This window comes from Otolemur garnettii, unplaced genomic scaffold (genome assembly GCF_000181295.1).
Source record: "Otolemur garnettii isolate 467f Iridium unplaced genomic scaffold, OtoGar3 scaffold00007, whole genome shotgun sequence".
NCBI lineage: Eukaryota > Metazoa > Chordata > Mammalia > Primates > Galagidae > Otolemur > Otolemur garnettii.
In genome coordinates, this window is record NW_003852402.1 from 19,882,785 (window position 1) to 19,899,613 (window position 16,829).

At 39.8% G+C, this 16,829-nt stretch overlaps 1 protein-coding gene across 1 annotated transcript in view; it reads right to left on the bottom strand.

The window, feature by feature from the left end:
- The window catches only part of ANO4 (anoctamin 4), a 169,950-nt gene that overhangs the window by 132,923 nt on the left and 20,198 nt on the right, over nt 1–16,829 (bottom strand). Inside the window, exons 3-4 of the mRNA XM_023509298.1 lie at nt 6,631–6,767; nt 2,618–2,776 (exon numbers count right to left, since the gene is read on the bottom strand). Of these exons, the coding sequence (XP_023365066.1) occupies nt 2,618–2,776; nt 6,631–6,767 (296 nt within the window). The remainder of the gene's footprint in view (nt 1–2,617; nt 2,777–6,630; nt 6,768–16,829) is intronic.

Here is a 16,829-nt window from a genome sequence, read left to right on the forward strand (position 1 = left end):
CTAAGAAGCAAAGAACTTGGACTTGATACTTTATTTGGTAACTTTGCTCTGAATTGCTTTCTCTGGACTAATACGAAAGCTGAATTGCAGAATATTAAACACCCAGGGTACCAAAGCATACATTTACCTTCTGACTATCCAGGCTGAGGCAGAGGTTTAAAGCAAGATTAAACTTGACCATGTCCTCATATTTATCAAGAATTAAGGATTCTCCTAGTCATGCTTCTTGACATTCAATGTTAAAAGGATAACAATGTTAGGGTACACTACAGAGCCTACTTTTATCTATTTGGAAGCATAAATCTCTGCCTGTGAAACATGTTTCTTACAATTGTTGGACATCGTGACAGAAGGCTAATGAAGAAGTTAGTAATAATTTATAAAGTGTACTCAGTACCAATCATTTCAGATGCACAAGAGTTTGCAGTGAGCTCTCAAGGGTTTTCTTTTTTCTCTTCTACCTTGAACTAAGTTCTTTCTTTCATGTCTTATAAAAGGTTGAAGAAACTCCTGAGAGCTGAAGTAGCCATTAAAATTGTTATCTTCCTGCTGTTCATAAAAGATTGATCTAAATAAGAGGGCTTCCAGTGGGCTCCAATAACACAAAGCAGATACAGGTCAGTTTATTATTCAACAAAGGGACAAGTATTTTAATTATCTGCAGCAGGGAAAAATTAATCTGTTTATTCTCTCTTACTGCCCTCCGAGCAGGAGAACCTGCAAAGGCCCCTTTTCTTGCTGAGCAGGCTGAAAATGTGAGGACGCACAGCAGAGCTGGGAGGCTGAGTTAGAGCCAGACTGTGCCATTTACACAAAGGCAGGGCAAGACTGGAGCCAGGCAGCAGGAAAGGCTGCTTGGGAAGAAGCTTCTAGAAAGAGGAAGACGTAGCAGTTGGTAGTGCACAGAGCAGTGATTTTTATCTGTGTGACGCAAAAGGATCTTAGGCATGTTGTGAAAATTTTTACAGATCATCAAATATTTTTAAAAGAAGTTCAAAGCACAGTAAGTATATTCTTTCTTTTTACTCTTTTCTTTTGATCAACATAAGTGTGTCGTGAAAGTTTAACTATGGCTTCAAGTGCACTGAGAGATTAAAAAAAGGTTAAAAAACGCTGGTATAGAAGATTATGGGGAAAAGGAGAAATATTGAAGCTGCCACCCAGAAAAGAACTTTTATTTATTCTGAGACAGAGTCTCACTTGATTGCCCTGGCTAGAGTGCTATGGCATCATAGCTCACAGCAACCTCAAACTCCTGGGCTCAAGTGATCCTCCTGCCTCAGCCTCCCCAGTAGCTGGGACTACAGACTCCTGCCACAACTCCTGGCTAGTTTTTCTATTTTTAGTAGAGATGGGGTCTTACTCCTGCTCAGGCTGATCTGGAACTCCTTCGTTCAAGCAATCCCCCCAACATTGGTCCCCCAAAGTGCTTGGATTACAGGTGTGAGCCACCATTCCTGGTCTCAGAAAGGAACTTTGGGGGGCATGTGGGGAGGGAACAGATGCTTAGGTAAGTTTTTTGAAGTTTTGCTACTTGCTGACATCCTTCTTTGTCCAAATGCTATTTTTTCCAGCACACATTAAATAAACACCTAATTATTAAAAATTTTTGAAAAATATAACAGAATTATTTTATATATAAAATCAAGCCATCGGCTCGGCACCTGTGGCTCAAGAGGCTACGGCGCCAGCCACGTACACCTAAGGTGGCGGGTTTGAATCCCCAGCCCGGGCCCGCCAAACAACAATGACGGCTGCAACCAAAAAATGGCCAGGCGTTGTGGCGGGCGCCTGTAGTCCCAGCTACTTGGGAGGCAGAGGCAGGAGACTCGCTTGAGCCCAGGAGTTGGAGGTTGCTGTGAGCTGTGATGCCATGGCACTCTACCCAGGGGGATAGCTTGAGGCTTCGTCTCAAAAAAAAAAATAAATAAATAAATAAAATAAAATCAAGCCATCAGTTCATCTACCACACCATGGTCAAGATGGCACAGGCACCTCAACTATACAAAGGCAGGATAATCCTCCCCAGCTCCTGTTCAAATTCTGGTTGGTAAACACTATATGGATCATGTTTTAAGATGCACAGATAGGAGATTTGCTAAAGATAGCTTTAGTAATGTGTGTTATTGGGGAAAGCATTAAGCTCTTTGAATTTTACCTAATATATCATGAAAGGACTTTAAAATGATCTATACAGAAGTCCTAGGAATGGAAAGAACTTAGGAGGCTTAAATTATAAATCTTTCATTAATTGAACAAAGCTATCTAGTTTTCATGGAAATCAGAATTTTGACAAGTCGGAATGCACCAAAGGAAGGATTTTTCATTATTTCATATTATGTGGCCATTTGGGCCTTTTATTTCTTCACATAATTTTGTTTTTCAGGGAATCATTTGGCATCAAATTATCTCAAAGGCAAATTGTGCTCCAAAAGCCTAATTGCTGGAACATTCCCCAAATCCTGAAGATTGTCAAACTCCGACTAAATGAAATGTTCAGTTAACATTATGACTAATTGCTTAATTTTTTAGTCCCTCTTGATATGAATAGATGGAGAGGCAATAAAAAAATAAGCAATTAGTCATAATGCTTTTCTCATCCAAAAAATCTATTTACCTCTTTCTCCATTTGCAATCCTTCTGCTCTAATATTTCTTTCAAATACTTCTCTCTTTTCGGTCTGGGGGTTGGATTTCCTGTACACAAGAATGTAGTCAATTCGACACTTTCCATCTCTAAAGTAAAGTCCGTTTGATTTGTGTCTTTCCGGCACTGTCTGCACACAAAGAGAAGGGGACCAGGTTAAGCCACTCATCAAGTTAAAGTTCACATGTGTAATGTGAAGAACAACTGAAACGAAGTACCTGCTTCCTTTGAGTTTCATTAAAATTGCATTTTTATAAGAGGAAATAAAGTAAACCTTGGAAGAACCATTGAGTCAAATGGAAAACATTTAGATTTTTTTTCCTAAAAATACCAAGCATTGCTAAGAAAGTGAAATAACTAAAAATTCTTATAGTTCTTAAAGGTGAGTGTTAAAATTGATACATTCTCACTCAGGAAAACATACTGTCATTATCTTATAAAAGGGAGCCCTTCCATTCCATACAATCCTCAAGAAATTCTTGATAAGGCAACTAGGAGACGGACATATATAGGAATAGTCATAAGAGCATCGTTTATAACAGAAAAATGTGAAAAGTGGGCATTGGTTCAAATATCCATGGATGGGTAATACATAGGGTGACCAGATTTTAACATCGGTAAGGTGAGACAACATGGGCCGGGGGCGGGGGGGGCGGGGCCTGACAACAATGCAAACTTTGATAAGCAGTTCTCGATAATCACTTCTCAACAATTATTTGTTATTATTACAGTTTAACATTATAAAATCAACAAAAATAATATAAAACTCATATTCTGGCGAAATAGCCACATGGCAGCCGAGAACTGTATATTCCCTTCCTGTTCTCCCACCGGTTCGTGCATTCTTTCCAAAAATTGGGACTTTTTAAAAACGCTGTGGGACATGGGACAAATTGTTAAAAAGTGGGACTGTCTCACCAAAAGCAGGATGTCGGGTCACCCTAGTAATACATAAATAAATTGTAGAAAGATCATTCAGTAGAATACAATATAGTGAAAATGAATAAACCACAACTGTATTTAACATTAAGAATGAATCTTAAAAACAACATTGACAGAAAAAAGGCAAATCACAGATTTCATACTATATGGTACTATTCTGTTATTGAGCACAAAACAAACTAAATCTAAAAACAAGATGTTACGACTACATATATATGCTGCAAAATTATTTTTAGACTAAGAAAATTAAAAACACGAAAGTTTAGAAAGAGGGAACTGATGGCAGGGTACAGAGTTATGGGACTACAAAAGTAGCTTCAGTGGTTTTAAAAATGTACTAGTTTGGCTTGGTGCCCATAGCTCAGTGGTTAAGGTGTCGGCTACATACACTGAGGCTGGTGGCTTTGAACCTGGCCTGGGCCTGCTAAACAATAATGACAACTGCAACAACAAAAAAAGCTGGGTGTTGTGGCGGGCACCTGTAGTTCTAGCTACTTGGGAGGCTGAAGCAAGAGAATCACTTAAGCCCAAATTTGAGGTTGCAGTAAGCTGTGACACCAGGGGACTCAACAGAGGGCAACATAGTGACTCTGTCTCAAAAAAAAAAAAAACAAAAAAACAAACAAAAAAAAAAACAAAGAAAAAAAACACTAGTTCAATATTTCTTAAATTTACTTTGTTACTTTGTGTACATACGCCTACATGCATATACAAAATATTTCAGGCAAAACTTCTGCAAAACAATTGTTTGTCATTTCTATCTGAATATACTCTATATTCTATTTAAATATTAATTTTCCAGTCCATTAAAAAACAATTGGAGTTAGTGACCTACAATTAGCTTGTCACTGCAATTTGAAAAACGGCACTCTAGTTCATAAGTTGGACGGCGGTTCAAGGTGCTCATTATTACGCCTCATAACTTACACAGAAGTTACAAATATTATTTTGCAGTAATCAAATATTACATTTATTAAAAAATAAAAAAAGGAGCAGGTTCAATTTTCATCCAGCCACCTTGGGATTATTGTAATAATGTACAACAATGAAAGAAATAAATCATCAAGTATGGGGTGCTTGGGCTGGAGCCAAGTTTCTCTGGCTAATAGATTTCAAAATTGTGTCCGTGAACCCAGCCAAGAGGAAATGGGGGTATCTATCCTTTTTTCTAGGCCATAGAATACATCAGTTTCCAAGGCGGCAAACACAACAGACCTCCAAGACCATTGCTAGATGCCACATTCCTGCCCAAATGCCACGTCATTTAGTAGGAAAATCTCAGCTAGAAAGAATGCAGTGCCCATGTGCCAGATCTGGGTGCAAGTGTTTCCAGTGAATGACTACTCCTCACTGACTGTTTGTTGGCTTTCACAGTGAGAGGCACCCAGGAGTCTACCCAGCTAAACACTTTGTTAGCAATTATTTGCCAAGCAAGAAGACAGTCCTGGGGATGTGGCACATGACACTTGCCTTCAATGACAGGACTTCAAGTACAGGAGTACAAAAACCTGGTGGGGATGGGATCTTGCTCTTTGCCAATATTATCTTTGGTTTAATTTTTGGTAAAATATCTACTAGAATGGGTATATGATAAGTAATATAAAAATAAAAATAGGGCAGTCCCTGTGGCTCAAAGGAGTAGGGTGCTGGTCCCACGTGCCGGAGGTGGCGGGTTCAAACCTAGCCCCGGCCAAAAACTGAAAAAATAAATCAATAAATAAAAATAAATAAAAAATAAACTAGTATACATGATTAAAAAAACAAACAAACAGGGCTTTAGCCAAGGCATCAGAAGGAGGGTTGTCCCCAACCAGAACAATGGCCTGAGCTGCTTTTAGCAAAGCCCGAATCTTTCTGAGACTGTTTCCTCATTTGTAAATTAAGGGCAGGAGACAAGTTGCTTTTGAAGTCCCTTTCAAAGGCCCTGTATCATGTCACATTATAGTGCTTAAAGTATTTGTGTGAAAAGTTGATGACAGAATAAGCTTTTTCCTTAAAAAAAAAACATAGCTGCTTATAGTATTTGTGGGAAGAAGTCTGTGAAGCTCGGTAAAACTAAATAATTTTCCCAATTCAACAGTTACCTGGCTCTGGAATAGCAACATCCTTAGGAATATGCAATAAATAAATTATTCTGATTCTGTGTGTCTGTTACTTGCGCCCAATGCATGTACAAAGGAGATAGTAAACGCCACTGGGACACGGCCCGAGCAATGGGGAATGCCTCCAACCAAATATGTTTTTGTCCAAAACGGCATAAGAACAGATGGGTCTATTTATAATTGCAAGGACTTTCCAGATTACAGAGGCAAATAGCAGCTCAGAGAGGCTTCAGACCGCACAGTCTACCAAATGCGGGTGCATTTCATACCACTCCTCTATGTGCTGGGGGATTTACACAAGAAAGTCCATCCTTGGGAAGCTTATGTTTTACTCATTAGTGATACCCAGAATGCAGGTGATCTTAAAATGGTGGGAGGCTTTTAAGAATCTTCCTTTGTATAAATGAAATGTTTTTAAATATAGGAAGGTAGCATAATCCATTGAATAATTAATTAATTAATTAGTTAATTATTTTTCTGAGACAGAGTCTCACTATGTCACCCTTGGTAGAGTGCCGTGGCATCACAGCAACCTCAAACTCTGGGGCTTAAGTGGTTTTCTTGCCTTAGTCTCCCAAGTAACTGGGACTATAGGCTCCCGCCACAATCCCTGGCTATTTTTTGGTTGTAGGTATCATTGCTGTTTAGCAGGCCAGGGCTGGGCTTGAACCCACAAGCCTTGGTGTATGTGGCTGGCACCCTACTCACTCAGCTATGGGCACCAAACCCCATTGAATATTTATTTTGAGCATAGGTAGACTTAGGATTCCCAATAACGTGCTAGACCCATGAGAGATGTCAAAAGAATCTAAAACCTATCCCTTGTTTTCTAGGAGCCTACAGCTAAATGAAATTATGACTTCAAACAGTGCATTGAAAGATGTTTCAGAGGTCCCCAATTGGATCAAGAATTATATATTTTTAAGAAATACACTCTTACCTCTCCCCCAGCTTCCAATCTGCTGGCATCATCTGAAGTACTAGTCAGGTTCCCAGGGTGAAGGAGAGAATCGTCATCTTTGCAAGGACTATTGACAGCTTCTAATTCATCAAAAAGAATATTGACGTCCTTGGCCACTAGAATCAAAGTAAATACATTATAAGCAGAGTTAAGGATCTGGGATCTTGAAAGTGACACTAAAAGAGAAGACATGTCCCTTTGTCTTCACATTTTCTCATTGTTCTAACCATCTTGAGTGACAGGTATATTATTTCCTAAGAGAAAAGGATGTCTGGTGTAAAACACGTTTGACCGAACGCTGTATTCATGAAGCAAGATTAAGGGAAATGAGAAGAATCCTCCTGATACGGTTATAACGCCTTCCATGATAACAGGTGTGTGTTGGTTTAGCTTTTCTTCACATAGTTGTTTAGTTTAAAGTACTTTCATTTATGAAGTTCAAAGAACTCACTTTCTCAGTTGGGGTTGACCTTTCCTTTTTAATTTCTATTTATTTTTTCACTTAAGTGCTCTCCATCTTAAGTAAATCCACAAAGGTGCACCTTGCTTTGTTTAGTCAGAATTGTGGTTTTTTCCCCCTCCTCTTTTTCTTCTCTAAGGCTGAAAAGATAAAACCTAATGCCATAATAAAGAAGGCAGGGAGGTTTTCTGGCCTGCCATCCTCCTCATATGATGAACTGAAATAATGACGGGATTCTGTGCACCTATTACCTACACCCAGTGTATATGCAAAAGAGATAGTAAACTCCACGGAGACACAACCTAAGCTCATCAAAATATTGTTGATATTAACAACATGTCAGTATACAAAGTGCTGTATATCAGAGTTCCAGGTATAGACTGCCAGGTCAAATGCAAGAACTTGGAGAAGGAGATATGTATCACCAGGCGTGGGTTACCTACTTGAATTATGGGCCAACATTGCAGTCCTCTTTTTGTTTTGATGCTTTAAAAATGGCTGAGGATTTATAAAATGTCAGAAGCCACTACACAAAATAATTCATAGGAGATTGGGTTCTTATTCCCTAAGCACAGGACAGGGTATTCATTCTTTCCTTCAAAAACATTATAGAGATGCGCACACTGTTATCAGGTACAAAGCGTGTGATGATTTCCCCCAGGAAATGCAAGGGACCTGGCTTCCTGACTTTGTGGTGGTCATGAAACAAAACAAATGAACTGTATGTTGGGGAAAATACTATAAAGAAATGAGCAGAGTTAGGATATAGACAGAATAGAGGTGATGTACTTGGATGGGGTGACCAGGTTCTAAAGCTGTATCTAAGCATGTGATTTTAGGCCATTCATTTAACTTTTCTAGTTTTTCATCTGTCAAATAAAGTAGACGTGGCAATAACATTGACATTTATTGCTTATGGTGATAGGGTCAATTATGTACACCCCAAAGTGGTGGAACCTGTGAGCACGTCACTTTACATCGCCAAAGGGTTTTGGAGGTCAAGCCAAGGATCTTAAAATGAGGATATTGTCCTGAAGTACACAGTGAGGCCAGATGTCATTAAAAGGGTCTTTATGAGGGCAGGGCAGGAGGTAAGAATCAGAGAGAGATTGGAAAATATTACGTTGCTGTTGGTTTTGAGGATATAGGATGGGATCCTGAGCCAAGAAATGCAGGTGGCCTTCAGAAGAGAGAAAAGCTCCTAGAGCCTCCAAAAAGAACACAATCTGGCTGACACCTTGATTTTAGGACTTCCAATATCCAAAACTATAAGACAATACATTAGTGTGAAGCCATTAAGTTTGTGGTAATTCGTTACAGCCACAGAAGGAAACTAATACATTCGCTATAAGTTTATGTACTGTAAAGCTACAGAGAAAAAAAATCATGGTTGTTTCATACAATCAAGGATTAGGAGCACCTACTCTGTGCCAAGTACTATACGAGGGGTTCAAAGAGAGGAACTAATGCTTTCTGAGGAAGGGCAATATGTCCAGTGTTTTGGAAGGTAACGCGATCAAAGACGACTTCCCTGATAACTCTATGTAAAAAATATTCCCCCTCTCATAATTATTCTCCTCCTCTCATAGCTCAGCACCTAACGATCTGTTGTTTTCTTGCTTGTCTCTTTGTTAGACACAGTTATTAGGAGCTTCATAAGGTGGGAACCTTGTCTGACCTGACTGGTGCTCAGAGTAACCTTCAACACATATTTGTTAACTGGCAGAAGAATAGCCTTAAGCTGGTCACGGTCTAAGCTTTAGCTAAGTCAATAGCCTTAGACTGGTAAATACTCTTAAGCTGATCTCTGAGAGTCCTCTTCCTCTGACATTCTATGGCCCTTGGACTTCGCATACATGTTTTTTCTAACATGATTCTTATTCACAAGCCAGGACTCTACAGTTTCAAGTAGATAGTGATTAGATTTTCAACTGAATAGAGATTAAGCCAAATTTCAAGTAGATGTTGATTAGATTTAAATGGTGGGATTAAAAATACCATTTAAAAAAGTCAAAAGATCAACTCATCATTCCCAGCTCTTCCACTTAGCCTGAGAGCCTGCAATTCTGTTTCCTCACTGGTGAGAAAGGGATAGAAAACCTGTCTCTGAGGGTGGCCAAGACTAGATGAGATAATGTATGCATTAACAGAACAGCTGACGTGGCAGACCCACAAGACATGTTTTTATATCAGTTCTAGAACTCTGATACTTTAAAGTTATCATTTTACCCTTGCCAGCCAGAAGGCAGAAGAGCCATCTGCAAGGTGAAATAGTCATTACAGTTTGGGATGGGGATTGAGATACAGGGGCACAGTAACAAAGACACTGATTGAGTTAGGGGATTGGCTCACACACCCACGAGAAACTCTCAAATATCTACAAATACACGTACATATTCATCAACTCGGGACAACTGCCCTTGTGCTTTTGCCAAGGATAGCATGGAAAACCCCAGGTCATCTTTAGCCCGTATCACTTTCTGGCACTGGCACAATCAGTTCAACCAAACCCTCTATGTCTGTGGTTCACGACTAGGACCAGTTTTGTCTCCCCAGTGGCTTTGGAATTGGCATTGTTTAGGAATTTTCATCGTCTTTACTGGGCCGAGGGGAGGATGCGCCAGTGGATTCAGTGAGCAGAGGCTGAGGATACTGCTACATACCTCCAATGTGTGGGACAGCCCCTAGAGCAGAGAGTTATCCAGCTGAAATATCAGTAGTGCCGAGTTTGGGAACCCCTACTCTGTGTTAAAGGCCCAGTGATTTGATTCTAGGAGCAGCTAACTTTAGAAAAGGAGAAGAGTGCTTCACTTTCTCTATTGCTATACATCCGAATTACTGTCTAGAAGTCACAGGGCTGCTGTCACCTGAGTGCTCAAGGAAATCAGTGTGTCATGACAATCTGATTTGCAGAGGAAAAGTGGTATTAAGGGATCATTATCACCTGGCAGCCTCTCCATGGCTTCAGCAGAGATTAGCAGCACTGAACTCTCCGAGAACCCTCAGCCGAACAGTGTATGCTCGGCAGTATTTAGTAAGACAACTGTACACTGTGCAAACGCCCCACGGGCACTGAGAAGCACGTGCCCTTCATCATAATTCACTATCCTGTCTGAGATTATCAACTTTAAGAACAAGGTAAGTTTGGGGAACAAAATCTAATATTTTCTGATACAAACTTACATGATTTCTCTAAGGAGAAAAAGTAATGTTCAAATTTCAAAATTAACACATTTTTTAAAATTTAAATTAAAATTAAAATTTTTTTTGGCCAGGGCTAGGTTTGAACCCTCCACCTCCGGCATATGGGGCTGGCACCCTACTCCTTTGAGCCACAGGCACTGCCCAAAATTAACAAATTGTTAAAAATCTCCTTATTCAAGAAGTATTTATTGCATATCTACCATGGCCAGACACTGTGCTGTGCTAGGACCTGGGGCTGAAGGATGGACCAGGATGAGCACAGGCAGGCCCTGCTCTCACAGACCTCACTGTCCAGCCAGGGTGGGAGGGGGGCCTTTCTATCCATGGACATGGGTGTCACAAAGATGCTGTTCATCCAAACAGGTCACTGGTGAATGCATTCCATCACCTGCCTTATATATTTTTCTCCTAAATCTAAAAATATTTGATAATTATCTTCCTGGGAGGATGCAGCTCTCCGGCTCATTAGATGAGAAAGAGCCAAATACTCGGAGGAGTCAATTAAGAAAGACAGGAGGAGAGAAAATGCAGAGATTTGATGCAACCTGGTAACGGACCTAGAGTGCATTCAGACTCAGCAGGGGCTGTGTGAATGGAACTGGGCGGCACAGATGGGCCAGGATGGTGGACACTGGGCATTTGGGAAGGCAAGGGAGATATTCAGATGATTCTCTGTCACAAAAATTTGAACTCAGCCTAAAAAAGACTTGGGAACAAAACAGCCGAGACTTCCATATTACAACTGAACAGTAAGGATCAAGGACCTCAAATTGCCTAGGAAACCAAAAATCAGCTAGAGAGTCTTAGTAAATCATCAGATTCAGCATGGAAAAGTGATGGCAGAGGCCCAGGGCTTTATTTACTAACCCAGGGTAGGGGGCAAGTCACTAAAGGTAGAGGCCAGCAGGGGGCAGATCCTGACATTCCTCATGTGATGGAAAGGTGAATTTACTTTGGTAGGACTGAATCTACTCCTCAAATATTTGCAATTGTTTCAATTTTTCCTCCAGTGAAAATCACTGTTTGAGATGTTACCTATTGTTAATTTCTAGAGAAAAGAGATTACAAAGACATTTCTGGGACTCAAATACATAAACTAGGCCAGGTGCAGTGGTGTGCACCTGTAATCCTAGCACTCTGGAAGGCCAAGGCAGGAGGATGGCTTGAACCCAGGAGTGTGAGGTTATAGGGTACTATGACGACACCACTGTATTCTAGCCAATGTGACAGAGCAAGACTCTGTCTCAAAATAAAACAAACCGAATTAACAAATTATTTTCTGCCATTTGTTCGTGGGGCCAAAAGTTAGTATTAGTTGCCATATGGGACATGAGTGGGAATTCTTTGGTAACGATAAAAAACAAATAGTAAATGTGTTTCAGAAATAGTTCATAGGATGCCAAGCACGATGGCTCACACCTGTAATCCTAGCACTCTGGGAGGTCGAGGCAGGTGGATTGCTTGAGCTCAGGAGTTCGAGACCAGCCTGAGCAAGAGTGACCCTGTCTCTACTAAAAATAAAGAAAAACTAGCTGGGCGTCATGGCTAGTGCCTGTAATCCCAGCTACTTAGGAAGCTGAGGCATGAGGATTGATTGAGCCCCAAGAGTTTGAGGTTGCTGTGATGTTAACATGGCACTCTACCCAGGGTGACAGAGTGAGACTCTGTCTCAAAAAAAAAAAAAAAACCATCTAAAGGAGAGTTAGAAATTCAACACAAAATTCAAAGTGTTTGATTACTTGCTTTTTTCTTTAATTCTCTCCTATTTTCCCAAAGTAGCAGAATAATCCCACATTGGCATGACAGTAGAGGAAGACTGTCATCTCAGTATATTCTGATACAGAGAAAAGAAGGTCACATTATAGGTCGCTGAAGAGGACATGACAGGGCTTTGCAGCATAGTCCAGGCATCTATATTTGTTCTCCAGAGAGCTAGTTCCTTATACTATATTTGTCCTAAATTTCAAATTATTCCTTCTGATACACAGAATTCTGAAGACATTGCATATTGACCTCAAAGCATTGCTAGAAAACACAACCAAGGGCATCTTCAGGAATAATTAGAATGAAAGGGGAAAGAAAAGACTGTTTATGTCTTCATTTTAACACTTAGGAGGCTGTTAACAAATTCGTTTTTATGTTTAGACGTGGGTTCATCTTTAAGACGAAGGCTCAGGTAGCTCCATAATTGATAAGAGGAAGATAGAAGATTTTCGATGTTCATTTAAAAACAAACGGTAGCTAATTTGTAAGATGATGCTGATTTTTATTTTTTCCTTATTCTGATTACTTTAAGTGAGGGTGCTTGAAAGTGTTTCTGTTTCAGAATCAGAGATTAAATATAAAGGAAATGAGAAGGGGCCTCCTGTCACATCTGTAACAATTAGAACCCTGGGTTTTTTCTATAGGGGTCTGTTAACAGAACCATTTAATTATTGCTGAAATATCCTAGCAGGAGGAAAGGGAAGGGGACTACAATTTATTGAAAGCCCACTGTGTGTTAAGGATTTTTCACAACTTGTGTATTACAAGAAAGCAGCCAGGTTCAGAAATGTTAAGTATGACAAGACATCTACCTAGAAGAAAAAAAATAATTTTATCATAAGGGCATCTGCACTAGACTGTTTATCACAGCTCAATTTACATTTGCCAAATTGTGGAAACAACATAAATGCCCACCAACCCAGGAATGGATTAACCAGCTGTGGTATATGTATACCATGTAACACTATTCAGCCATTAACAGAGATGGGGACTTTACATCTTTTGTATTAACCTCGATGGAGGTGGAACACATTCTTCTTAGTAAAGCGTCACAAAAATGGAGAAGCAAGAATCCAATGTACTCAATTCTGATATGAGGACAATTGATGATCTAGTACATGGTCGGGGATGGGGGAAAGGGGAGCAGGGGAAGGGTAGGAGGGAGGTGGGTGGGGAGTCATGGTGTGTGACACACCTCATAGGGGTTGACCACAATTATAAGAGGGAATTTACCTAACAGTGCAATCAGTATAACTGGGTTCTTTGTACTCTCAATGAATCCCCCCCCACAAAAAAAAGAAGAAGAAAAAAGAAAAAAAAAAAAAAGAAATGTTAAGTACGGCCATGCAGCTAGTAAGTGACAAAGTGACAAAGTCTAACCCAGTTCTGACTCCTGAAACCATGCGGTTTCTAGCCAGCTTCTTGTTTCGTAGGAAGCATTCTACTCTACTTTAATCATGTTTGGCTTTCAAGGATGGCAAGTCGTTTAACCACTGAACAATTATCTTGTGACACGTTAACATTTATCTGAATAAAGCTAGACTTTATATCTATAGCCTGGTGAGTCTGATACTTCCTAAAATTTAACAGATAGACCAAATTAAATGTTTTTAAAAATTCAAGGAGATGCACAGACACAGCACAGCTTTGAGCACTACACACTGGATTTTAAAAGCTAAACACTATTTAGCATTTATATAACACTAGCAAGCCCGGGGTACTCTAGATGTTCATTGCTCTTCAAATGCATCTGACAATGTCCCTAAGGCAGAGACTGCATGGTTTACCAATAAGGAAAAAATAGGGACTAATTTAAAGAACTCAAAACAAATAAATAAAGTAATTGGAAAGGACATAAACGTTCCCTGAGCTGGCTTTATTCCTTTCTAATAGGCCAGCAGTTTTCGAAGTCTGTTCCCCAGAACCTCAGGATCCTTTTCGGGAGCTTAAGGGCCATGAAGGAAACAAAGAAGAAAGTGAGTGGGCCAAGTCCACCTTCTACCCCCAACCATACCAAACAGCTCAGTTTCTCTGTTCTATATATTGAGGTTATGTGTTGAAAATACATACCTTCAAAATAAATGGAGCTAATTTATTTGGGGGTGTGAAGAACAGATTCTACTGCTTTAAATAAAGTTTAGAGACTTCTGCTAGGGTGTTTTGACAATAATTAAATGGTTCTGTTAACATCTCCCTAAAGAAAACCCAAGGTTCTAATTGTTACAGATGTGACAGGAGGCACTTTCCTTCTGCTATGGAAAGTTACTCGAAATGCTCTGAGCTTTAAAATATGCCTTTGCAAACAAATAAACTAAAAGTCATGAGATTTTTTTTTTTAATGTATGATGGTTTAAAAAAATAATTTCATTGCCATTTCCTGGCTCAATAATGGGGATGTGTACAAAAGAGCACAGTAGCACTGCCCGCACCCCAGGACACCCTGCAATGGGGCTGAGATCATACACTTGCTACCGGTCTAGCGTGTTGCCTGTGAAGAACTGTTCTTACTACAACTTCATTCTAAAGAAAAGTTACCCCTTAGTTACTTCTGTAACACAGCAGACAGTGATGGCATCTCCTCTTACAATCCTGGGAATGATATTTAGAGAAGGACTGTGGACTCACACTTTGTTCATTAGCTGTGGCTACCTTTTCACAATGTGAAATGAGGTCAGTGATGTTCTGCATTAAAAGATCCTCAAAGTCTATGGATCATGACTTCACCATCTTTGGGAAGGACATGAGCTTTGGAGTCACACACACCTGCATTCAAGTGCTAGCCCATCCATGCATTAGCTATTACATTGGGTTTTTAACTTACTCAAGTTCATTTTTTGAAGTTGGGATAATACCATCTCCCCAATAGACTGTTACGAGGAATGAAAATGAAGGTGACAACCAAATGTACACGGTCCTTACCACGTACCAGGCTCTAGGCATGGGCATTACAGAGATTTGCCATCTCAATCCCTTGTACAGATGTGCAAATTGCAGGAAAGAGGGTTTAGGACTCAATAACATAACACAGGTAAAAGGTTGACCATAAGTTTCCAGACAAGATCACATGCTCGAGGTGTGCCCCATCCTCTCCACTCCCACCAACAGGCCATGTCACCATCTTCCCCTCTGAAACTGCATGACCACACAGGTTAAAAATAAAATTGGAAATCAGAGCTCAAAAAATTAGATTCAGAATGACTCATTGGATGTCACTGAGGAATGACTCAGCCACAGAAGCATAGACCCTCTCCCCCCACTGTAGGAACTGCTATGTGATTATGTGGGCCCAGGTGCAAGCACAATGGGTCAGAACACGGAAGACAAGGAGCCAACAATCCTTTAACTCTCAAGTTCTGGTTTCAAACTCTATCTTTTGCCCCTTTCCCCATCGTTAGAACCTAATGGAACATGACACAATAATGCCTTCCGGGATTTGAAGGCCACGTAAGAATCCCTGCCATCTGTATCTCCTGGGAATCAGTAAGAGAAAAACTAAGAACAAAACTAGAGAGGTGGGTGACAAAGGCTGGGGGTGCAGCATGAATGGTCTCTAGAAAGGTCTGGGCGTTGGTAATGACATAAGGCAAGAATTAAAGAATGTGGTGTAACCTTTGAATGACATATTTCATAGTGTTGAGCTAACATAATAAATGTTCACATACGTAACACACATATACCTGACTCACATGTACCAGAGCTGACGGGTTCAAACCCAGCCGGGCCTGCTAAACAACAATGACAACAGCAACAACAACAAAAATGGCTGGGCATTGTGACAGGCACCTGTAGTCCCAGCTACTTGGGAGGCTGAGGCAAGAGAATGGCTTAAGCCCAAGAGTTTGATGTTGCTGTGAGCTGTGACGCCATGGCAGGTGCAGAAACATAATAAATTTTTAAAATCCAAAGTAGTTCATTTTTCCTGATCATTTTTATTTATTTCTCTATTTAGCAAAACCAAGAATTAAATATTGACTCTATTATTTATTAGGCATCTAGCCTTGAGGAGTTATATTCAGTTTTTCCACTTTTAAAATAGAGAAAATTGTAGCTACTATTACTTAGGGTTATTTTAAGAATAAAAAAAGAAAGTATGAGAACACACCGACCATATGGCAGACCTACCCAGACACTTAGGAAATATTTGAAACACACACACACTTGTAGCTTGATCTTGAGGATTATGTATCTATAAAACAACAGGGATACAAAATTTGAAGAAAACAGTGAAGTTTTTCTATCATCCAGCTAATACCAACAAAAATATCTGTAAGAAAGGAGTTGTAATACTGCTCAGAATGTTATATTCTTTACATCATTACATGTTAGTCTCTCAAAACTTTCTACAAACAATAATCTAAGGTACACTTTCCTAAAGCAGCAATATACAAATTTTTATGATTGAAATTTCAGTGAACTAGATAAACATCTGAATCATATTTGGTCCCAATATTTCCTTCCAGAAATGATCCAAATGGTGAAAGCAGCTTTCCAAATCTATGTGGTACAAACCTTGTTTTCAACAAGAAAGTAAGTAAATTACTTCCAAAGCACTAGAAAACTCCTAAACCTATAAAGAGTTTGAATTGCATTTTAAAGTCAAGTAATATTTCTTTTTCCATTTTATTTTATTTGATACAGAATCTCACTCTATCCCTTGGTAGAGTGCTGTGAAATCACAGCTCACAGCAACCTCCAACTCTTGGGCTTTAGCGATTCTCTTGCCTCAGCCTCCTAAGTAGCTGGGACTACA